The 15,762-nt window shown below is 49.9% G+C and overlaps 7 protein-coding genes across 7 annotated transcripts; 4 read left to right on the top strand and 3 right to left on the bottom strand.

Moving 5' to 3' along the window:
* The first annotated feature begins 15 nt into the window (after positions 1-15).
* Positions 16-2,509, top strand: AUEXF2481DRAFT_41282 (uncharacterized protein). Its single transcript, XM_013487119.1, has one exon. It carries the CDS (start codon positions 349-351, stop codon positions 2,059-2,061), a length of 1,713 nt encoding a protein of 570 aa, XP_013342573.1. The 5' UTR covers positions 16-348; the 3' UTR covers positions 2,062-2,509.
* Positions 2,510-3,551: 1,042 nt separating this feature from the next.
* Positions 3,552-6,066, top strand: AUEXF2481DRAFT_30641 (uncharacterized protein; the record flags this gene model as incomplete). The annotated part of the gene is made up of 4 exons (XM_013487068.1): positions 3,552-4,537; positions 4,780-4,826; positions 4,942-5,367; positions 5,510-6,066. 4 exons carry the CDS (start codon positions 3,552-3,554, stop codon positions 6,064-6,066), a joined length of 2,016 nt encoding a protein of 671 aa, XP_013342522.1.
* Positions 6,067-6,745: 679 nt separating this feature from the next.
* AUEXF2481DRAFT_30642 (uncharacterized protein) lies at positions 6,746-7,378 on the bottom strand (the record flags this gene model as incomplete). Its single annotated transcript, XM_013487069.1, has 1 exon — positions 6,746-7,378. The coding sequence occupies one exon, from the start codon at positions 7,376-7,378 to the stop codon at positions 6,746-6,748; it is 633 nt and encodes a 210-aa protein (XP_013342523.1).
* A 1,491-nt stretch (positions 7,379-8,869) lies between these two features.
* Positions 8,870-11,940, bottom strand: AUEXF2481DRAFT_292926 (uncharacterized protein). The gene is made up of 5 exons (XM_013487247.1): positions 11,654-11,940; positions 11,308-11,598; positions 10,067-11,255; positions 9,600-10,015; positions 8,870-9,541 (listed from the first exon to the last, which is right to left on the bottom strand). Exons 1-5 carry the CDS (start codon positions 11,763-11,765, stop codon positions 9,222-9,224), a joined length of 2,328 nt encoding a protein of 775 aa, XP_013342701.1. The 5' UTR covers positions 11,766-11,940; the 3' UTR covers positions 8,870-9,221.
* A 406-nt stretch (positions 11,941-12,346) lies between these two features.
* On the top strand, positions 12,347-14,295 carry AUEXF2481DRAFT_47379 (uncharacterized protein; the record flags this gene model as incomplete). Its single annotated transcript, XM_013487154.1, has 3 exons — positions 12,347-12,439; positions 12,596-13,615; positions 13,861-14,295. The coding sequence occupies 3 exons, from the start codon at positions 12,347-12,349 to the stop codon at positions 14,293-14,295; spliced, it is 1,548 nt and encodes a 515-aa protein (XP_013342608.1).
* Positions 14,296-14,534: 239 nt separating this feature from the next.
* On the bottom strand, positions 14,535-15,236 carry AUEXF2481DRAFT_30645 (uncharacterized protein; the record flags this gene model as incomplete). Its single annotated transcript, XM_013487070.1, has 1 exon — positions 14,535-15,236. The coding sequence occupies one exon, from the start codon at positions 15,234-15,236 to the stop codon at positions 14,535-14,537; it is 702 nt and encodes a 233-aa protein (XP_013342524.1).
* Positions 15,237-15,509: 273 nt separating this feature from the next.
* Positions 15,510-15,759, top strand: AUEXF2481DRAFT_41290 (uncharacterized protein). The gene has a single exon (XM_013487120.1). It carries the CDS (start codon positions 15,531-15,533, stop codon positions 15,750-15,752), a length of 222 nt encoding a protein of 73 aa, XP_013342574.1. The 5' UTR covers positions 15,510-15,530; the 3' UTR covers positions 15,753-15,759.
* Positions 15,760-15,762: the final 3 nt, after the last annotated feature.

The raw sequence follows: 15,762 nt of genomic DNA on the forward strand, positions 1-15,762 counted from the left end.
TGATGCCCCGTCACTCGTGCCTTCCCTCTTGAATGATCGCATCTAGATAGATTCTAGTGATTACAGTTGCACCTCCTGAGCTCCCTCTATCTTGGGAAGTACGGATACTGCTCTCTCTGCACCTTCCAAAAGTGGATCCTCGACTGGTCTAGATCTTGGCGATTTCACGAGGCGCCCTTTCCTTCCAACGAGCGTTAAAGAGTGCACTTTCGCGAACCCTCCAATCCTACTCTCTGCATAGCATAACCCTCTGCATACAACTTGTTCCCCTTTCTGGTCACTTCATCAAGTGTACAGCACGTCAAAACACCAAGACTCGCCCACAGCCTCGAGCTCACACACGACACAATGCCTCGTCAGCCTCAAGACTCGAGCAGAGGACGCCGCAGTCCACCCACCGAATCTCCTCTTCCTGAGTCGGACTCCTACCAGAAGCCTTCTCGCAAGCGTATGAGAGAAGCCGACCTTCCCTCGAGCAGAGCTCCAAAACGTCAACGAAGCCCTCTCACTAGCAGCACCCGCCGCGACGACCCAGACCCGCCCTCTCCTCCCCGCTCTCCCCCACGAAAGCGCCCCGGTGCTTCTTCTAGAATCAGCGTTGCTGCCAGACAAGCCGCTGAGCAGAAGAGACTGCAGCGTGAAGAGGAGGATCGCAAGCAGGTACAACAAAACAGAGCTACTGTGCCCACAGACATTGTTAGTGCTCACTACAATGCCGTCCCAGAAAGAGGCAGAGATTGGAGGAGGTCAGAGTCGAAGATTCAAGGCCTGCGCTCCTTGAACAACTGGATCAAGTCGTGCATGATCCAGAAGTTCTCACCGTCAGACGATAGAGATCATCGTCCTATCGTTCTCGACATGGGTTGTGGAAAAGGTGGTGATCTGCAAAAATGGCAGTCAGCTCCTCAAACTCCACGTCTTTACGTCGGTGTCGACCCTGCCGATGTTTCAATCGAGCAAGCAAGAGGCAGATATCTCGAGATGCAACGACGAAGGAGGGGACCAAGGAACGCAAAACAACTCGAGGCTCACTTCTTCGCACAAGACGCCTTCGGTGTCAGTCTAGCGCACATCCCGATAGTCCGTGAGGTTGGCTTCGACCCACATGCCGGACCTGACACAACTGGCGCTATCACTGCTCGCTTCACACAAGGAGGATTCGACGTGGTTTCGATGATGTTCTGCTTGCATTATTCTTACGAGAGCGAAGAAAAGGCTAGAGGAATGCTCAAGAACGTTGCTGGTGCTCTGAAAAAAGGTGGACGCTTCCTCGGCGTCATGCCAAACTCGGATATTATCCGCAGGAAGATTGAACAGCACATGAAAGGTGGTGTGAAGCCTTCGGAATCAACGAACGGAGACTCTCCTCCAGCTGGTCTAAATTACGACGATGATGATGATTGGGACCCTGAGAAGCCCTCCGCAGGCGCTGCTACTGAAGACAACGAATGGAACCCCGAACAGAGTCTTGATCCTCATCTCCAAACCGACGAAGCAGACTGGGATCCGGAAAAGCCTCTCGACCCACCCCAAGTGGCCGATGACGCCAAAGATGATGAATGGGACCCTGAAAAGAGCTTGCAGCCTACAGCAAACGGACCCGCCGATAACGATGACTGGAATCCGGAAGCACCAATCGACAACGCAATCGCTACAGAAGAGAAACCAGAACCCATCACAAAAGCCATCCCAAAAGAACCCTTGGAATGGGGAAACTCAATCTACAAGGTCAAGTTTCCAGAGTCACAACCCCTGCCTTTTGACGGTGTCTTCCGCCCCCCCTTCGGGTGGAAATACTTCTACTACCTCGAGGAAGCCGTCGATGTGCCCGAATTCGTCGTACCGTGGGAGGGTTTCCGCGCGCTTGCCGAGGAGTATGGCTTGGAACTCATGTACCGTAAGCCTTTTCCAGAGGTATGGGAGGATGAAAAGGACGATTACGAATTAGGGCCGTTGAGCGAACGTATGCGTGTAAAAGACAGAGATGGCAGGTTTCTTGGTACGAAGGAGGAAATGGAGGCGGCTGGTTTCTATCACGCCTTCTGCTTTTATAAGATTTAGGGCGGATGTCAGCTTCTCCCTGCATCAGCCAATGGTGCTGAAATGTGACTCTGCCTTTCTACAGCTCTTATCTTTGTCCTTGCACTGAATGTGGAGAGGAGTTATTGTTACATGGAGTAGTTATGATCAGTGATCTCGGTGATCAAGGCTAGAAATTGGAAAAGGACTGTGCCTTGCTGCAGCTACAAGCGTGAGTCAGTTGCACGTAGGGAGGTGCATGTCTCTATATGCACATGTTACACGACAGATTGACAGCAAGTCAAATAAAGCACGACTGGCATAGAAATAGCAATAACTGCCAAATTTTTCATACAAAGACACCGACACAGGAAGTCAACAAAGATATATCCCAGATATCTCGTATGCAGCAAACATCTCGAAATAAAGATGTCTACGAGTCAACATGAGAATATTTTTTCTTAAATCACACCTAAAACTTCGAGTCTGTTGGGGGTAGAATCTCCGGTATAGGTCTTTTTTACTTTGTTTAATTTTTATCGTCTTGATCTCTAAGGTTGTTTCGAGGTATCGTCCTGCGGATGCAACGTCGTTTAGTGGTCCAATGTATCCGACATGTCCATCATAACCACCAAAGCTCGCTCGTCTTTATCAATGCCATATTCTTTATAGATATCATCATCATCTGCATCATTATTAACGACTTCCGGGCAAATCTTCCTCGCCCGATCGTATGGTCTCGGACCGCTTGATGTGATTTAGGCAACCTTGTTTCGGATTCTGCACGAGACAGTCAGCAGGGACTCTCCGACTCCCTATACATTGTCAGCATACCCATGAACTGATCTCCTTGATCACACATGCTTGGCCAAGGATTACACGGGCGATGCTCGGACTGCCGAAGCTATCAAGTATCTCGAGAATTCGACAATGTAGACCGTCCGCTCGGTCTGTTGTTGCTCTCGCATTGTTCTCGTCATTGATTCTCGCATTGAGCTTGCAATGACTTGCCCAAGCAGCAGCCGCCAACCCTGTAGGCCCAGCACGAATTATGAGAAGGTCAACATGAGATACTGTTGAAGAGGATCTAGACATTGCATGAGCGGTTGGAAAGCTGGGTGGGAGCTCTAGCAGTGGATCGGTGACAGCAAAAGACAGCAGTCGCATTAGATGTGGCTCGAGAGTGAAAAAAAGGGTGCAAGGAACACCATCAAGCGTCCATTCGAGCCCGAATCTGGAACTCGTCCAGACGGAAATTCTTTGTTCACGTCTTTCCGACTGTATTAGGAAGATGGCAAGTGCGAGCGACAAATGTCACCAGATGACCCTTTCCGTGTTTGGCCCGACTTTCACACCGTGTTGGACTTCGCGGTCTAGTTTGATGCAAAGCAGAGTCTTTTTCACTTTCTCGACGACTTGCTCTGTTCTTGCTTTGACAACACCAATTTCCAACAACATCACATTCGCGCCTCGTATTCGCACAACAAACAGCCAGCCTCGACTTCGATATTTCTCAATCACTATCACCTCAGATGTCTGCAGACTCATATCACGACAAGGATGATGTCGACATAATCGACATTCGCTCCTCAACACACGACGTCTCACTAAAGAGAGAGCTCGAACAATGCCTCGCGGCGACGCCATCTCAGTTTCCATCACTGCTTCTTTGGGACGAGAAGGGCTTGCAACACTTCGAAGCCATCACTCACTCGCCAGAGTACTACCTCACAAACTGCGAAATTGATCTTTTGGAGAAACATAGCACTGAGCTCGCTACCCAGATTAAGCCTGGATCAGTCATACTTGAACTTGGGAGTGGTTGCCTCAGGAAGATCAAAATCCTACTCGACGCCCTAGAAGCACAAACCAGGCCAATCGACTACTACGCTCTCGACCTAAGCCATTCAGAACTTCTGAGGACACTCAAGGATATCTCATCATCGTCGTTTGAGTACGTGAGGTGTCATGGACTGCTAGGTACCTACGATGACGGTCTTGGCTGGTTGAACGTGGTCTCCGAGCGACCGAAGTGTATATCCTCACTTGGTTCTACCATCGGCAGTTATCCAGTGTCGCAAGCTGCTAAATTCCTAAATGGATTCGTCAAAGCCGTGAAGGACTCGACCGAAACAACCATGTTCATTGTTGGAGTCGATGGCTGCAAAGATAGCGACAGAGTCTGGCACGCTTACAACGATCGAAAAGGCTGCAACTATCGCTTTATCGCCAATGTCTTGCACCATGCGAACAGACTCCTGGGATATTACGCATTCCGCCCCGAAGATTGGAGGGTCCAAGGAACTTGGGATGCTGAGCAAGGATGTCATAATCAATTTCTTGTTCCAGCGCACGATTTGGAGATTGATGGCATGAAGTTGAAGGGAGGAGAAGGCTTGTATGTTGTCAGTAGCCACAAGTTCGACAAGGCAGAGCAAGAGAGACTGTGGGAAGATGCTGGGCTGGAGTTGCAGAGATGCTGGACAACTGATCCGCATCGATATTCTCTAAACGCACTGTCAGTACGAATGTAGAGATGCAAGTCGTAGATAGATCTCTCCGTGTGTGGGATACCCACACAATCGAGCTGTCACAAGGCACAAGCATTCTACAGTCCGCATCGATGTAAGTGAGATCTGCACCAAGGACACTGGGATTCGCATCACGATCTCAACTCCCTGCGCTAAGCAGTATCGATGACATGCAACATAACTGTGCCTCGCATTGTTACACCTGTGATGGCTGCGGGTCAGCCACTAGAGACGGAAACAACGATGTGCGTCATCTGAGATCCCTGCCCGAGCTAGGTAATTACGAAGCTTGAGTCACCGCTTTCTGCCTCATTCAACTTCACCATGTGATTCGCGAACACTCCTACTTCACCCCGATCCATCTACAATCTTGCGATATTCGTTCACCCAGTGATTTCTTCCAACAAAGGCTACACCAGCATGTCTGAACCTCGCGAACGACCCCTCTATTCACCGACCCTGAGTGTCCCCAATGATGCTGTCGACAAAGACAAGATATTTGAGATATCGCCACCTCCTTATGCCGAACAATCCCGCTCGTATTCTTCCTCGAAATTGGCCTCGGGCGCGACGATGTTCCTTTCCCGCAACGTTATCTGGCGAATTGCATTCGACTGGAGATTGCACCGATACATTCCTAAAGCGCAGAGGCCAAATGACAGGGATGCGCGTCTGTTCAAGGCGCTCTGCAAAGACCATGGCAAGCTACTCAGCTCCTGGTCCAAGACAGGACCGAATTCGAACGAACTTGAGGATGCGAGGGCTCGAGCGCAGAGTTGGATTTTCGATCCCTGCATCGCAGTTGGTATACCTCCTGGTAAGCATGAAACCCCGTCTCGACCTTTCTCAGTGCAATAAGCTACTGAGATCTCGACTGATTATTGACTTCTGCTTTCTCTTGAGCGACTGGCATAATACCAAGTGATGGCACGTACTTCTGCTGACTCGATGATATCTAGACTTGCTGGAGCTCTTCATGTTCTCGGTACGCTACGTCACGGCTCGCACCTGGTATATATTTCGGATCAAGCGCATCATGCATAATCGCTCCGACCTGCAACTGCTACGCTCGGATGTCGACTCAAAGATCCTCGTCGACATTCTGGCCGGCTCTTCTCAGACTATCTTCGGTATCAAACTCAAAGAGAGGTGCGCAGAAGTGCATGGATGGGACTTCCACTGGTTGTTGCCACCCAATCTTATCGATACTCATCATGTGGTGCAATGCTCACCGTCCAGTATATCCAGCGAGACTGCGAATTTAGGCGAGTGGTCACAAGCCAAGCTGCTATTGAACGAGTGTCGACGACCATGTGTCGAGCTGATGGACCCTGCTTTATCGTTCAGATACAGAGTCGATCGGGAGTATTTCCTGCGCGACACCAAGCTCAACCAACAGCCAGGTTTTGCTATAATGGAAGAGCTGCCACATAGAAATCTCTTGCCCAATTGGGTCACGCTGGGTAGCTGCACTTGGGCCAACCCAGATCGTCATCATAACCCAAGATCGACTTGAAGACTAGAAGACTTTACTCGAGTGTGTGAACAGGCGCACAAGTAAGCAGAACGCGAACGAGGGCATTCAGCATACACAGTCCGATCGAAGTATATTCTTCGTCCAGAGTATGACCACTAACACATGGACCTACACAACATCTTCATGCGCATAAGTATATGAGAGACGGTCGAAAGTCCGTGGACGAGGATCCTAAGAAGATTATTTCTTGAGTCCGTCTGATTTTAACAACGGCGCAGGATAGTAGCTATAGCAATTGAAGCGTGATCATGGTCACTTCAGGCCCTTGCAGGGGCAGGAGACGGTCATTGACTCCTGGATGCCTCTATTCAGCTGTGCGCGATAACCTTCAGCACCTGAAAGTATGCAATAGATCCAAACTTTACTCGCGTGTTAGTGCAACCATGACTATGATCTAGCATCGTCATCGTAGCACGCCCATTCTGTTCGGAGTTGAGCTTGGACGAGCCGTGCGCCATATGTCGTGACGATCTTTGTTTTCTGGTAGCAGCTGCTCAGAGGCACCTTCGTGGAAGCAAAAACCGACTCGAAGATCCGGAAGAGGCACTTTTTGCGTTGCTCTGGTTTCGTATCATCTTGCAGTAGTACTCACAAGCCTCGTTACTCAAACACGAAGACCCACGAGATCTCCTGTAAAAGAATTGCAGAGCGATACCTTTCAAGACGTTGTCTCCTCGTCTTCTCCCTCTTCCACCCTCTCCCTCGCCTTGATCTCGAACCCAAACTTCCTCTTCAGGCCCTCAACCTCCGCCACCCACTTCCCAACCACCGGATGTGCATCCGCCACATCCCTGAACGTCACATCCTCCTCCTCCACCCCCTCCACCTCAAACGTCCAAATCCCATCCTCACCAAACCACTCCCTCCCAAACAAACTCTGCAACCCCAACTCCCCTCTCGCCGCCACAAACTTCGCCACAACATCTTCCTTGACCTCTGCAGAAACAGCAGAAGAAGATTGGATAGCACGCACAAGACCCTCAAGCACACCAAGCAAAAACCCAGCTTTCTGCCCTATAACAGCACCCAGTGAAAAGCCTTCGTCGAAGCCAGATTGCACGTGTGAGGCTTTTGAGACGGATATGCCATCGCGGTAGCCGGATGTTACGTGTGTGCTACGTAGACGAGGGATATCCGAACGTTCTGAATTCGTCGTGTTGAGACTTTGTAATGGGATTTGTAGATTGCTGTCGTCGTCATTTTGTAAAGGAGAAAGAGTAGGTGAGTTTGGTGCTGAGCCGAAAATGTCGTCGTGGAGTTCGGATGTGTGTTGTTGTGGTGAAGGAGACATTGTTGGAGAGGGAAGGGTACCAGGAACTTCTCGGAGCATTGCTTAGTGTTGATACTCCGGTTTCGAGAACGATGTGAGATTTTGGTGAAATCTGAGCAATTATGATGCGTTGTGGTGTCAAAAACATCAAGGTGAAGTTGCGCAACGCCGAGGAAATTTCTGCTTAGTCAGCGGATATGAGGACTTGTTCGACGGCCGCGTCTCTTCGCCTCTATCTCCACAACATACATTCACACAATATGTACGCGGAAAGAAAGTGATGCGATCGAAAGAAATATTGAACACCCCTGTGTAATCCGTATACGCTCTTTGCGTGGCGCCATCAGCAAGTGACTCAAGGGAGTAATTTCCGAAGCCTATCATAGGCTGTGACCAAGCTCTCCTGGAAACAAAAATGTTGACGAGATCCACTGTTCCCTCCAATGACTATACTCGAGAAGTAGAGGGAGAACGCGGCAAGTGAAATCCAAATTCACAATCTCTGTATACTCTTGGAGCTAGGGACATCTGAGGACGTATAGCCGTTCAGGGCAAGGTAACAATACAAGCTCGTTTTTGCGAGACATGTTACTGCAGTATCTTGACCACTAGATCATTGTCGCTTTGCTTCTAAGTCGTTTTTTTTTTTTTTGACAGGATGATCATGGCGGTGGCTAGCGTTTTTCAGCTTGAAATGTGACGACATAGCGCGTTCATGGTCCACCGAAATGCTCATCTGCAATGCATATTGTTATCGGAAACGGTAGAGTTATACGACTGCGATCGCTTTCTACAATGACCTCCCTCGAGATTTCGCAGCCAGGGAAATACAATCAATACTCTCATTGCCCAGCTGCTATTTACAAGCACTGAACTGGTTTGTAAAGATATGCAATGACTTTTGTACCTCGATAAATTCATGTCAAGAGACGAGAAGAATTCTTCTATGCATGAGCTTCGCGAATCGTTATTAGAGCCCTGTTTCGAGCCCTGGCTATTGTCAATAATACACTCTTCCTCAGTCTCCCTGTTCCCAACAACAAAGAGAAGAAAGCCTTCTTTGACAATCGCACACGAGGAGCTGCTGTCGATTGCCTCATAGCCTCCAATCGAGAAATGTGGTACTGATGGTCTAGGAGGGCGTGGTGGAGCGCGGTCATACACGATACGTAAGTAGTGTCTGCTGGCAGCTGCAATGGAAAGCCCTGTCTTGCAACATTAAGCCATCTGCTTAATTGTTTGCCTTGTCAAGTCACCTGATGCCCTCCATGAGCTCCTGTGCTCTCAAGACGTGACACCATGGATTTCCCCCGACTTTTGTGATTGCCTTAACGTGATGGAGAGACTGTTGCTGTGACTGAGTTCCAAGCTGAATATTCTTCCTTGCCGAGACGCTGTGTTCGAGACTATCGAAAAGGTAATCTGCTGAACGGTATAGTTTCGGGTCGTGCAGGGGAATCCAGAACTGGGAGCGGTCAAATTAACGCCAGACTAGCGCACTATAGACTGTTGTGAACTCAGAGTCATCTGCCAATCCATCGGGAATATCTGCAGCCGCTCGTATGCGACCCTGGGCATATTCGCTAGCCTCAAGACCATCTAGGGATGAGCGAGCGTAATCATCCCTTCAATGTGTATGCCTCAGCTTTGCCCTTAGCATTTCCGAGGACAGGTCGTCAATTCTTTACGCAGCAGACAACAACGCGATGGGAAACGCAGACGCTGTTATCTCGGCAACAGCATCTTCCTCTCCACCGGTAACCCGCGGTTGAGTCTGCATAAACGGCGGAATCTCTTCTCTTCCAGGTGTCAGAGCTACCTTTGTGGGAGAGACCACCATTGCAGGCGTCTGGAAAAAGAAGTATCAGGAGCCTCGATACATGCCCTGATCGGCGGTTGACGATGCTGTCCGGCGCAGCATGTTCTGCTTTTCCAGCATGCCTGCGTAGTGGTCGATAATGCTACCGAGAAACCGGACGATGGGCCAAGGCGATCCGCTAGTATTGAAGACATATGCCCAGGACCTAGCGAGTTGCGAGCTGAGAACATGCAGCATGGCAGGTAGATCGCCGTGGTCCAGATCGTTCAGCGTATAGATATGGCCCAAGCTTTCGAACGGCTCAAGAGATGCTGCCACTTCTTCTACGATGCGTACAACAATCCCAACGACCTTGAGCTCTGCCTCTGTACCACCAATTCATCGTCAGTGTAAACCAGAAGATCCAAAAATTGGACCACTTACCGGCAGCGTGATTTGCGTGGTGGGTATTCGCGAGTTCTTCTAGCCACTTACTCAAGAAGACAGCTGCTTCGAGATAATAGAACAGATTCTGACTATCCCATCGAACGAACATGATACGACTGATGTACCTGATTCCAAACTTGACCAGAAGGTTCAGAGCGTGGACTGAGTGCAGTAATGCCAATGTCATGTTGCTACTGCGTGCCGGTAGCACATCTTCGAAGAGGCTACTTGCTATTTGCTTTGCATCCCAACTGCCGAATCGCATCGAATAAGTGTAGTTGGAGTATAGTCGTATGCGTGCCAGTCCCAAGAATGCAGTGGAAGTAAGAGAATTGGACCCGTCAGGGTTGAGTGGGTCGAGTATAGATTCAGGTGCCTGCTTCCAGATGGCAGTCCATTGTTTGAGTGCTAGTCTGGTAGAGTCAGTCTGTGTTGCTAAAAATACTTTTCTCATCAAAACCTACCCTATTTCGTCCATGTCGGCATCTCGAAGGGCGCCGTGGTGATTGTTATGCAACTGGCGTGCTAGGTAGACACGCTGTACTAGAGCATGAACAATAACGAGGTTAGCAAATGGTGAATAGTTGACCTCCTTTCCTGCGGGTGAGTCTGAGAAGAGTGCTTGGAAAGCATCCCTGAAGCTGACGTTGTCAAGCGAACGCGATCTGACATCGGCCCACGCGCACGCTGAAGGTGCCATCCATTCAGCCGTTGAGCAGGGTAGATCGACGTCTAGCTGACTACTTAGGACCATCGGCGGAGCGTTGAAAAAGACAGTGTGCATGTTCAATACAAAGAAGGTCGCGAGCTGTGTTCTCCGAAAGCTCTCGTGGAGTACCCACTCATTCCAGTTATCACGACCCAACCCAGGTGAGAAGGTAGCTATGGAACTGCTGCTGCGGAGATAGCCAGCAAGTAAGCTTTGTATGGTCAACGTATCCTTCGCTGAGCGAAGGTCGCACTGACAAAACGCAAATTTGTCGAGCAACAAGGCTGCTTGTACATTGCGCAGCTTTTTGGTCCACTGATCGGAAAGATGCTGTTCATCTAACCGGGACGTGTCTTCGTCTTGCCAGGACGCGAGAACGACCTCTTTACCAGCTCGAAATAGCTCTCTGGCAGTCTTGTTCTCGTATCTATACACGGCTCCGATAGCTGTCAATGCCAAGAACAGTCCAGGATACTTGTAATATTGTGAAGGTGTAGATGTTGCAGGATGAATGATGGGTAGATGATCCCGATAGTCTTCGAAGAACGCGGTGACGTAGCGACCAAGCATAAGTCGTGACGGCAGTTTGAAGCCTGTAAGCTTATCCTGGAACGGAAGCAATGCGGCAGCAATCGATGCCCTTTGCTCTTCATGGACTCTCCAAGGACACGGAACAGGTCCCAGCTCATCAAAGTCGTCTTCCATAGGCCTGATTCGGTGAGATGGAGGTACAGCTGCCGTAGCATTTAGAGACTGGGACGGCTTTTGCAGCGCTTCGGCTGTCGAGTACAATGATCCATCGCCCGAGAATGATGGATCGTGCATGTTGAATTCGGGGTCGTGCAAGAAATCTAGTCCCGCATTTAAGCCCATGGTATCGATGAAGTTGAAGAAGTCGCCAAAGTCATTGGAATACGTAAAGTCTGCATCGGGCGCAAATAGGTCTAGAAAGCGAGATTAGAAGGGCAGGAAACGACTCTTGAGTGGAATTAGTACCTGTTGCGTCTGGCGCTCTGCTCCCCCCGGCATATGCTGGTAGTGGGTATGCTGACTGTTGAGGCAAGTGCCCGTCTAGCATCATCATCTGGCCTCTGCCCAAATGTTCAGGTGTCGCAGTCGAAGACTCGATCTCAATGCCATTGCACTCCGTCTGTATTGACTGAGCAGGTGGAGTTTCGTCGGACGGTGGAGTGACCAAGTGCTTGCCATTCTGTTCGTGCCGCTTGAGTAGGTCCTTTCGAGCGAAAGCTTTACCACAAAAACAGGCATAGGACTTTTCATTCGTATCTTCGGACAAGTATTAGCACGCTTTGACAGCGTCATAGTGCTAGGGCCGTCATACGGGTAGTAATGTGTCGCTTGAGGTGCTCATGCCGTGCAAAGCCGCGATTGCAAAAGGAGCAATGAAACGGTTTTGAGGGATTAGTCCTTCTCAGGGAAGTGTTGCTTGACATTCTCAGGCAGTTCGTGCATGTTCCCGGATGTGAAAACGAACAGATCTCTGTCACGTAGGCGATGCAGGTCCCACCAAAGGTACAAGGCTTCCTTGTTCGCAAGCTTCTCCAACAATTGGGGTTTTGGAGAGCCCCAGGGCTGCCAAGACCAGAATGTCTACCAACGTCATCGCTGTCCTGTCACACCCATGCCTTCTCCGCAGCCAGAGCAGAGCACCAACGCGCTGTACGCTGTAGCAATGCACAGTTATATCTCACATCGACAACCCCGACACAGGGAGTTGTTGAGAAATGTATCCTGGTCTCATCATTTCTGATGTAGAAAGGATGGTGCCTTGAGACAGCTACATGTAAAGGATTTTCGCACACGGGGAGGAAGGATACTTCGGGTGCTCTCACTGTGGTCGCATCTCATCGTCCAAAATTTGGAGAAATCGAATTTCTGTTGAGCGTTGGTTTGGAATCAGAGATATCGCGATCATGTCCACGCAGCCGTCATTCCCACTGACTGATCTACTACTTAACAATCCCCCTCAGCTCATCAGCCTGAGCGTTCTCAAGCATTACATCAACAAAACATCATGACTTTGACAAGTGCGATCCGGGATAGTCCTGCAGGGCAGATTCTACGCTTGATCAGCCCGGACTGGTTGCCATATCCTGAGGAGCAAGAGGTCTTTCCACAGCGAGAACAGTACAGGAATGCGGATCTCATCATCGGCGAAAAGCCCGAGCCGTCGCCTACACCATCTGAGGCCGCAGCGGTAGCAGACTCAGATGAGGCATGTCCAACACAGAACAGGTTCTCGGCTGATATGGAAGCTGGAAAGCCCGAAGACGCGGAAAAAGGCCACCAGTGGTCACCGGAGATACACAAGAATGGCACCATTATATGCAACTGGTATAGCAAATCCGATCCCGAAAACCCCATGAATTGGTCGGCGCCCCGGAAGCTGTGGGTGGTAGCGTGTATCTGCTACTGTTCCTTTGTCGTTTACATGTCTGCACCCATTTGGACATCTGGTGAACAGCAGTTCATGCAATTTTTCGGCACCAATCATGCATACACAGCTCTCGGACTGGCACTATTCGTTTTTGGCTATGGCGTTGGACCCCTGCTATTCGGCCCCTTATCTGAGATTGTCAGTATCGGCAGGAACCTACCTTATATCACTACCTTCGCGTTATACATGCTGGTGACCATACCTACAGCACTGGTACGCAATGCACCAGCATTCATGTTCTTGCGCTTCCTGCAAGGCTTCTTCGGATCTCCGATCTTGGCAACTGGTGGTGCGTCTCTGGCTGATGTCTATGATTCGGCATATCTACCCTGCGCCATGACAGGATGGGCATTCGCATGTTTCACAGCACCAGTGGTTGGGCAGATCATCGCCGGTGCAGCGGTCCCATATCTTGGCTGGCGGTTCACTATCTGGGAAACACTCATCGCGTCTGCGCCTGTTATCGTAATGTTCTTGTTCCTTCCAGAGACAAGCGCCGCGACGATCCTTCATCATCGAGCCCATCGACTACGAAAAGCATTGAACTCAGACAACATCCGCTCCGAAGTTGAGATCGAGCAGCAGCATTTGACTCTGCAAGCCATCATTGTCGACTCTCTGATCAAGCCTATGGAAATCGCACTGCTTGACCCAGCTGTCTTATTCGCTAACGTCTATATGTGCCTTATCTATGGCATATACTACTCCTTCTTTGAAGCCTTTCCATTGGTCTATGGGGACATGTACGGCTTTGATCTCCTACAACAAGGGCTGGCTTTCTTGCCCATCGCCATTGGCACATTACTCTCGTTTATGCTGTACAACTCATATCTGGTGTTTTACCGCGTAAGTTTGCTGTCCCACCCTCTGCTTCGCTCCGTCACTCTTTCCTGCTTCCACGCTGGAGTAAGGCACAATGAGTTTCCAACATCTTGAATCAGATGAAGTGAGTCGATGAAAAGACGTATTCCGACGACTCAGCTTCAGGTTCAGGAAATCTGCGTGCCTTGAGATAGCCACAATCTTGACAGAGCTCCGCGCCCAGGGAGACGTTCATTTCTATAGATCAATCAATTGACTCAAATTCACAGATACCCAAAGTCAAAGCCGGTGCACCGACAAACCCCGAAGACCTCCTCTTGCCAGGTCTAGTCTCCTGCTTCTTCCCTCCTATCGGCCTCTTTATCTTCGGCTGGTCATCCCGCCCTGATGTGCATTGGATCGTCTCCATGATAGGCGTCACACTCTTTCCTCTAGGCGTATTTGTGGTCTATCAATGCGTCTTCATGTATCTACCCACACTTTACCCCAGGTATGCAGCTAGTCTGTTTGCAGCGTCGGACTTTACTCGCTGCACGTTTGCGTTTGCTGCGGTGTTGTTCAGCAGACCAATGTATGTGTATCTGGGGATGGGCAAGGCCTGTAGTTTGTTAGCTGGACTGATGATTGGATGTATCTTCGGGCTGTTTGCTTTACATCGCTGTGGGGCTAGACTGAGGCAGAGATCTAAATTTGGCAAACCTTGAGGGTGACATGGAGGCTGACAAGTGTAGCGCGGATAAGCGTAAGTGAGCATGAACGTGGTCACTGCTCATCGTCTTGGATCCAATCGAAGGAAGTGGGATTACCCGAGATTCGATAAACATTACATAGCCCATGCTATAAAATCACGACACGATATCGTCTCTCCACTGCCTTCCCTGGTTGATTCTCTGCCACATAAGCTTGATGTTCCTTGTTCCGGCATGTTACCTTGACGTCTTCTTTACTGTGCAAGACAAGTACCATCCGCATCAACAATCGCCCAACTCTGACCCATGCAAAGCTCCGGGCAGCAGTTCAACCACTTGAAGGGACAATCTCTTCTATAGTGATCCACAGCATCTGCATCCGTCTCCTCCAACACCATCTTGAACGTCGTGCATTCCCATCCATACGCATTCTCCCACAGCGAACCTCCATAAACCAATGGCTGCACGATAGTCGAAATGCCGTTCCTGATATCATAGCTTGCGCAGGCCGCCCAGTCGTTACCCTGGAATCTAAGCACAGTAGCTTGAGCAAGGTCATCAAAGTCGACACTGAAAGGGCCATTGATAGCTTCTTCCTCAGGACCAGAAACCACATCTGTACGAGGCAGGGTGTACTTCAATGTCTGATCATAGACGTAGATTTGCTGTCCCTTGGAGTCTGTGATGCCGAGCCAGAAGTCTTCGGTTTTGTTGCCGGTGTATTTGCCAGATACTGGACCTGTTATGATGGTCTTGTTTGCGGATGAGCAGTTGGGGTTGTAGGACGGGCAGATGCCGTCTGCGGTGCCGCCGATGGTGAAGAAGCCGTTTTTGGCCTGGACTGCTTGGTCGTGGATGGTGGGGGCGGTGGTGTTCCAGACGTATGGAATATAGGCTTTTGCTGCTTCGGTAGACACGGCCATAGCGGTGAGAGTAGGGAGAATGGAAGCACGCATGATGAGAGGATTTGGAATGCGATGGTATTAGTAGAGCAGGAGTGAAAGAGAACCCAGCCTGACCTACCTTATATACCCTCTTGTTCACACTCGCCTACAGGAGTCATAACTATGCTTGGCTGCATGTTTGCAAGTGTGGTGATTACTGCATCTAAGCGGAGCGAGAGGTTGTTGCCCCACTCATTTTCTTCCGTATCTCTAAGCCAAGAGGTGGATTGTCCGTAGATCTATGCATATTTATAGTACATCACTCGTACTCGAACAGCCCAGAAGGAACGCAATAATCTCCTATTCATGCAGTGTCGCCATAGAAGCGAGAAGGAGTCTCGGCCGTCAGTCAAGCTGTCTCTCGAAGCTCCAGAATCCTCACCCACACACCCACCAAAAGATGCTCGAAATTCTCCAAAACCACACCATGGCACTTCCAGCACCATCTCCTCGACAAAACTATGCCCTCTCGAGCAAAAGAAGGGTCTCGCCGGGAATCGAACCCGGGACCACTCGCAATTGGCTTAGAGTTTTCAAG

The sequence above is a fragment of the Aureobasidium subglaciale genome, assembly GCF_000721755.1.
Source record: "Aureobasidium subglaciale EXF-2481 unplaced genomic scaffold scaffold_14, whole genome shotgun sequence".
In the NCBI taxonomy this organism is placed as follows: domain Eukaryota; kingdom Fungi; phylum Ascomycota; class Dothideomycetes; order Dothideales; family Saccotheciaceae; genus Aureobasidium; species Aureobasidium subglaciale.

Coding starts and splice junctions, on each gene's coding strand:
- AUEXF2481DRAFT_41282 (XM_013487119.1), top strand. CDS start 349: ATGCCTCGTCAGCCTCAAGACTCGAGCAGAGGACGCCGCAGTCCACCC.
- AUEXF2481DRAFT_41290 (XM_013487120.1), top strand. CDS start 15,531: ATGCAGTGTCGCCATAGAAGCGAGAAGGAGTCTCGGCCGTCAGTCAAG.
- AUEXF2481DRAFT_292926 (XM_013487247.1), bottom strand. CDS start 11,765: ATGTCAAGCAACACTTCCCTGAGAAGGACTAATCCCTCAAAACCGTTT. Junction 11,599..11,653: donor CAAGCGACACATTACTACCC/GTATGACGGCCC, acceptor ACTTGTCCGAAG/ATACGAATGAAAAGTCCTAT. Junction 10,016..10,066: donor GCCGACATGGACGAAATAGG/GTAGGTTTTGAT, acceptor TGACTCTACCAG/ACTAGCACTCAAACAATGGA.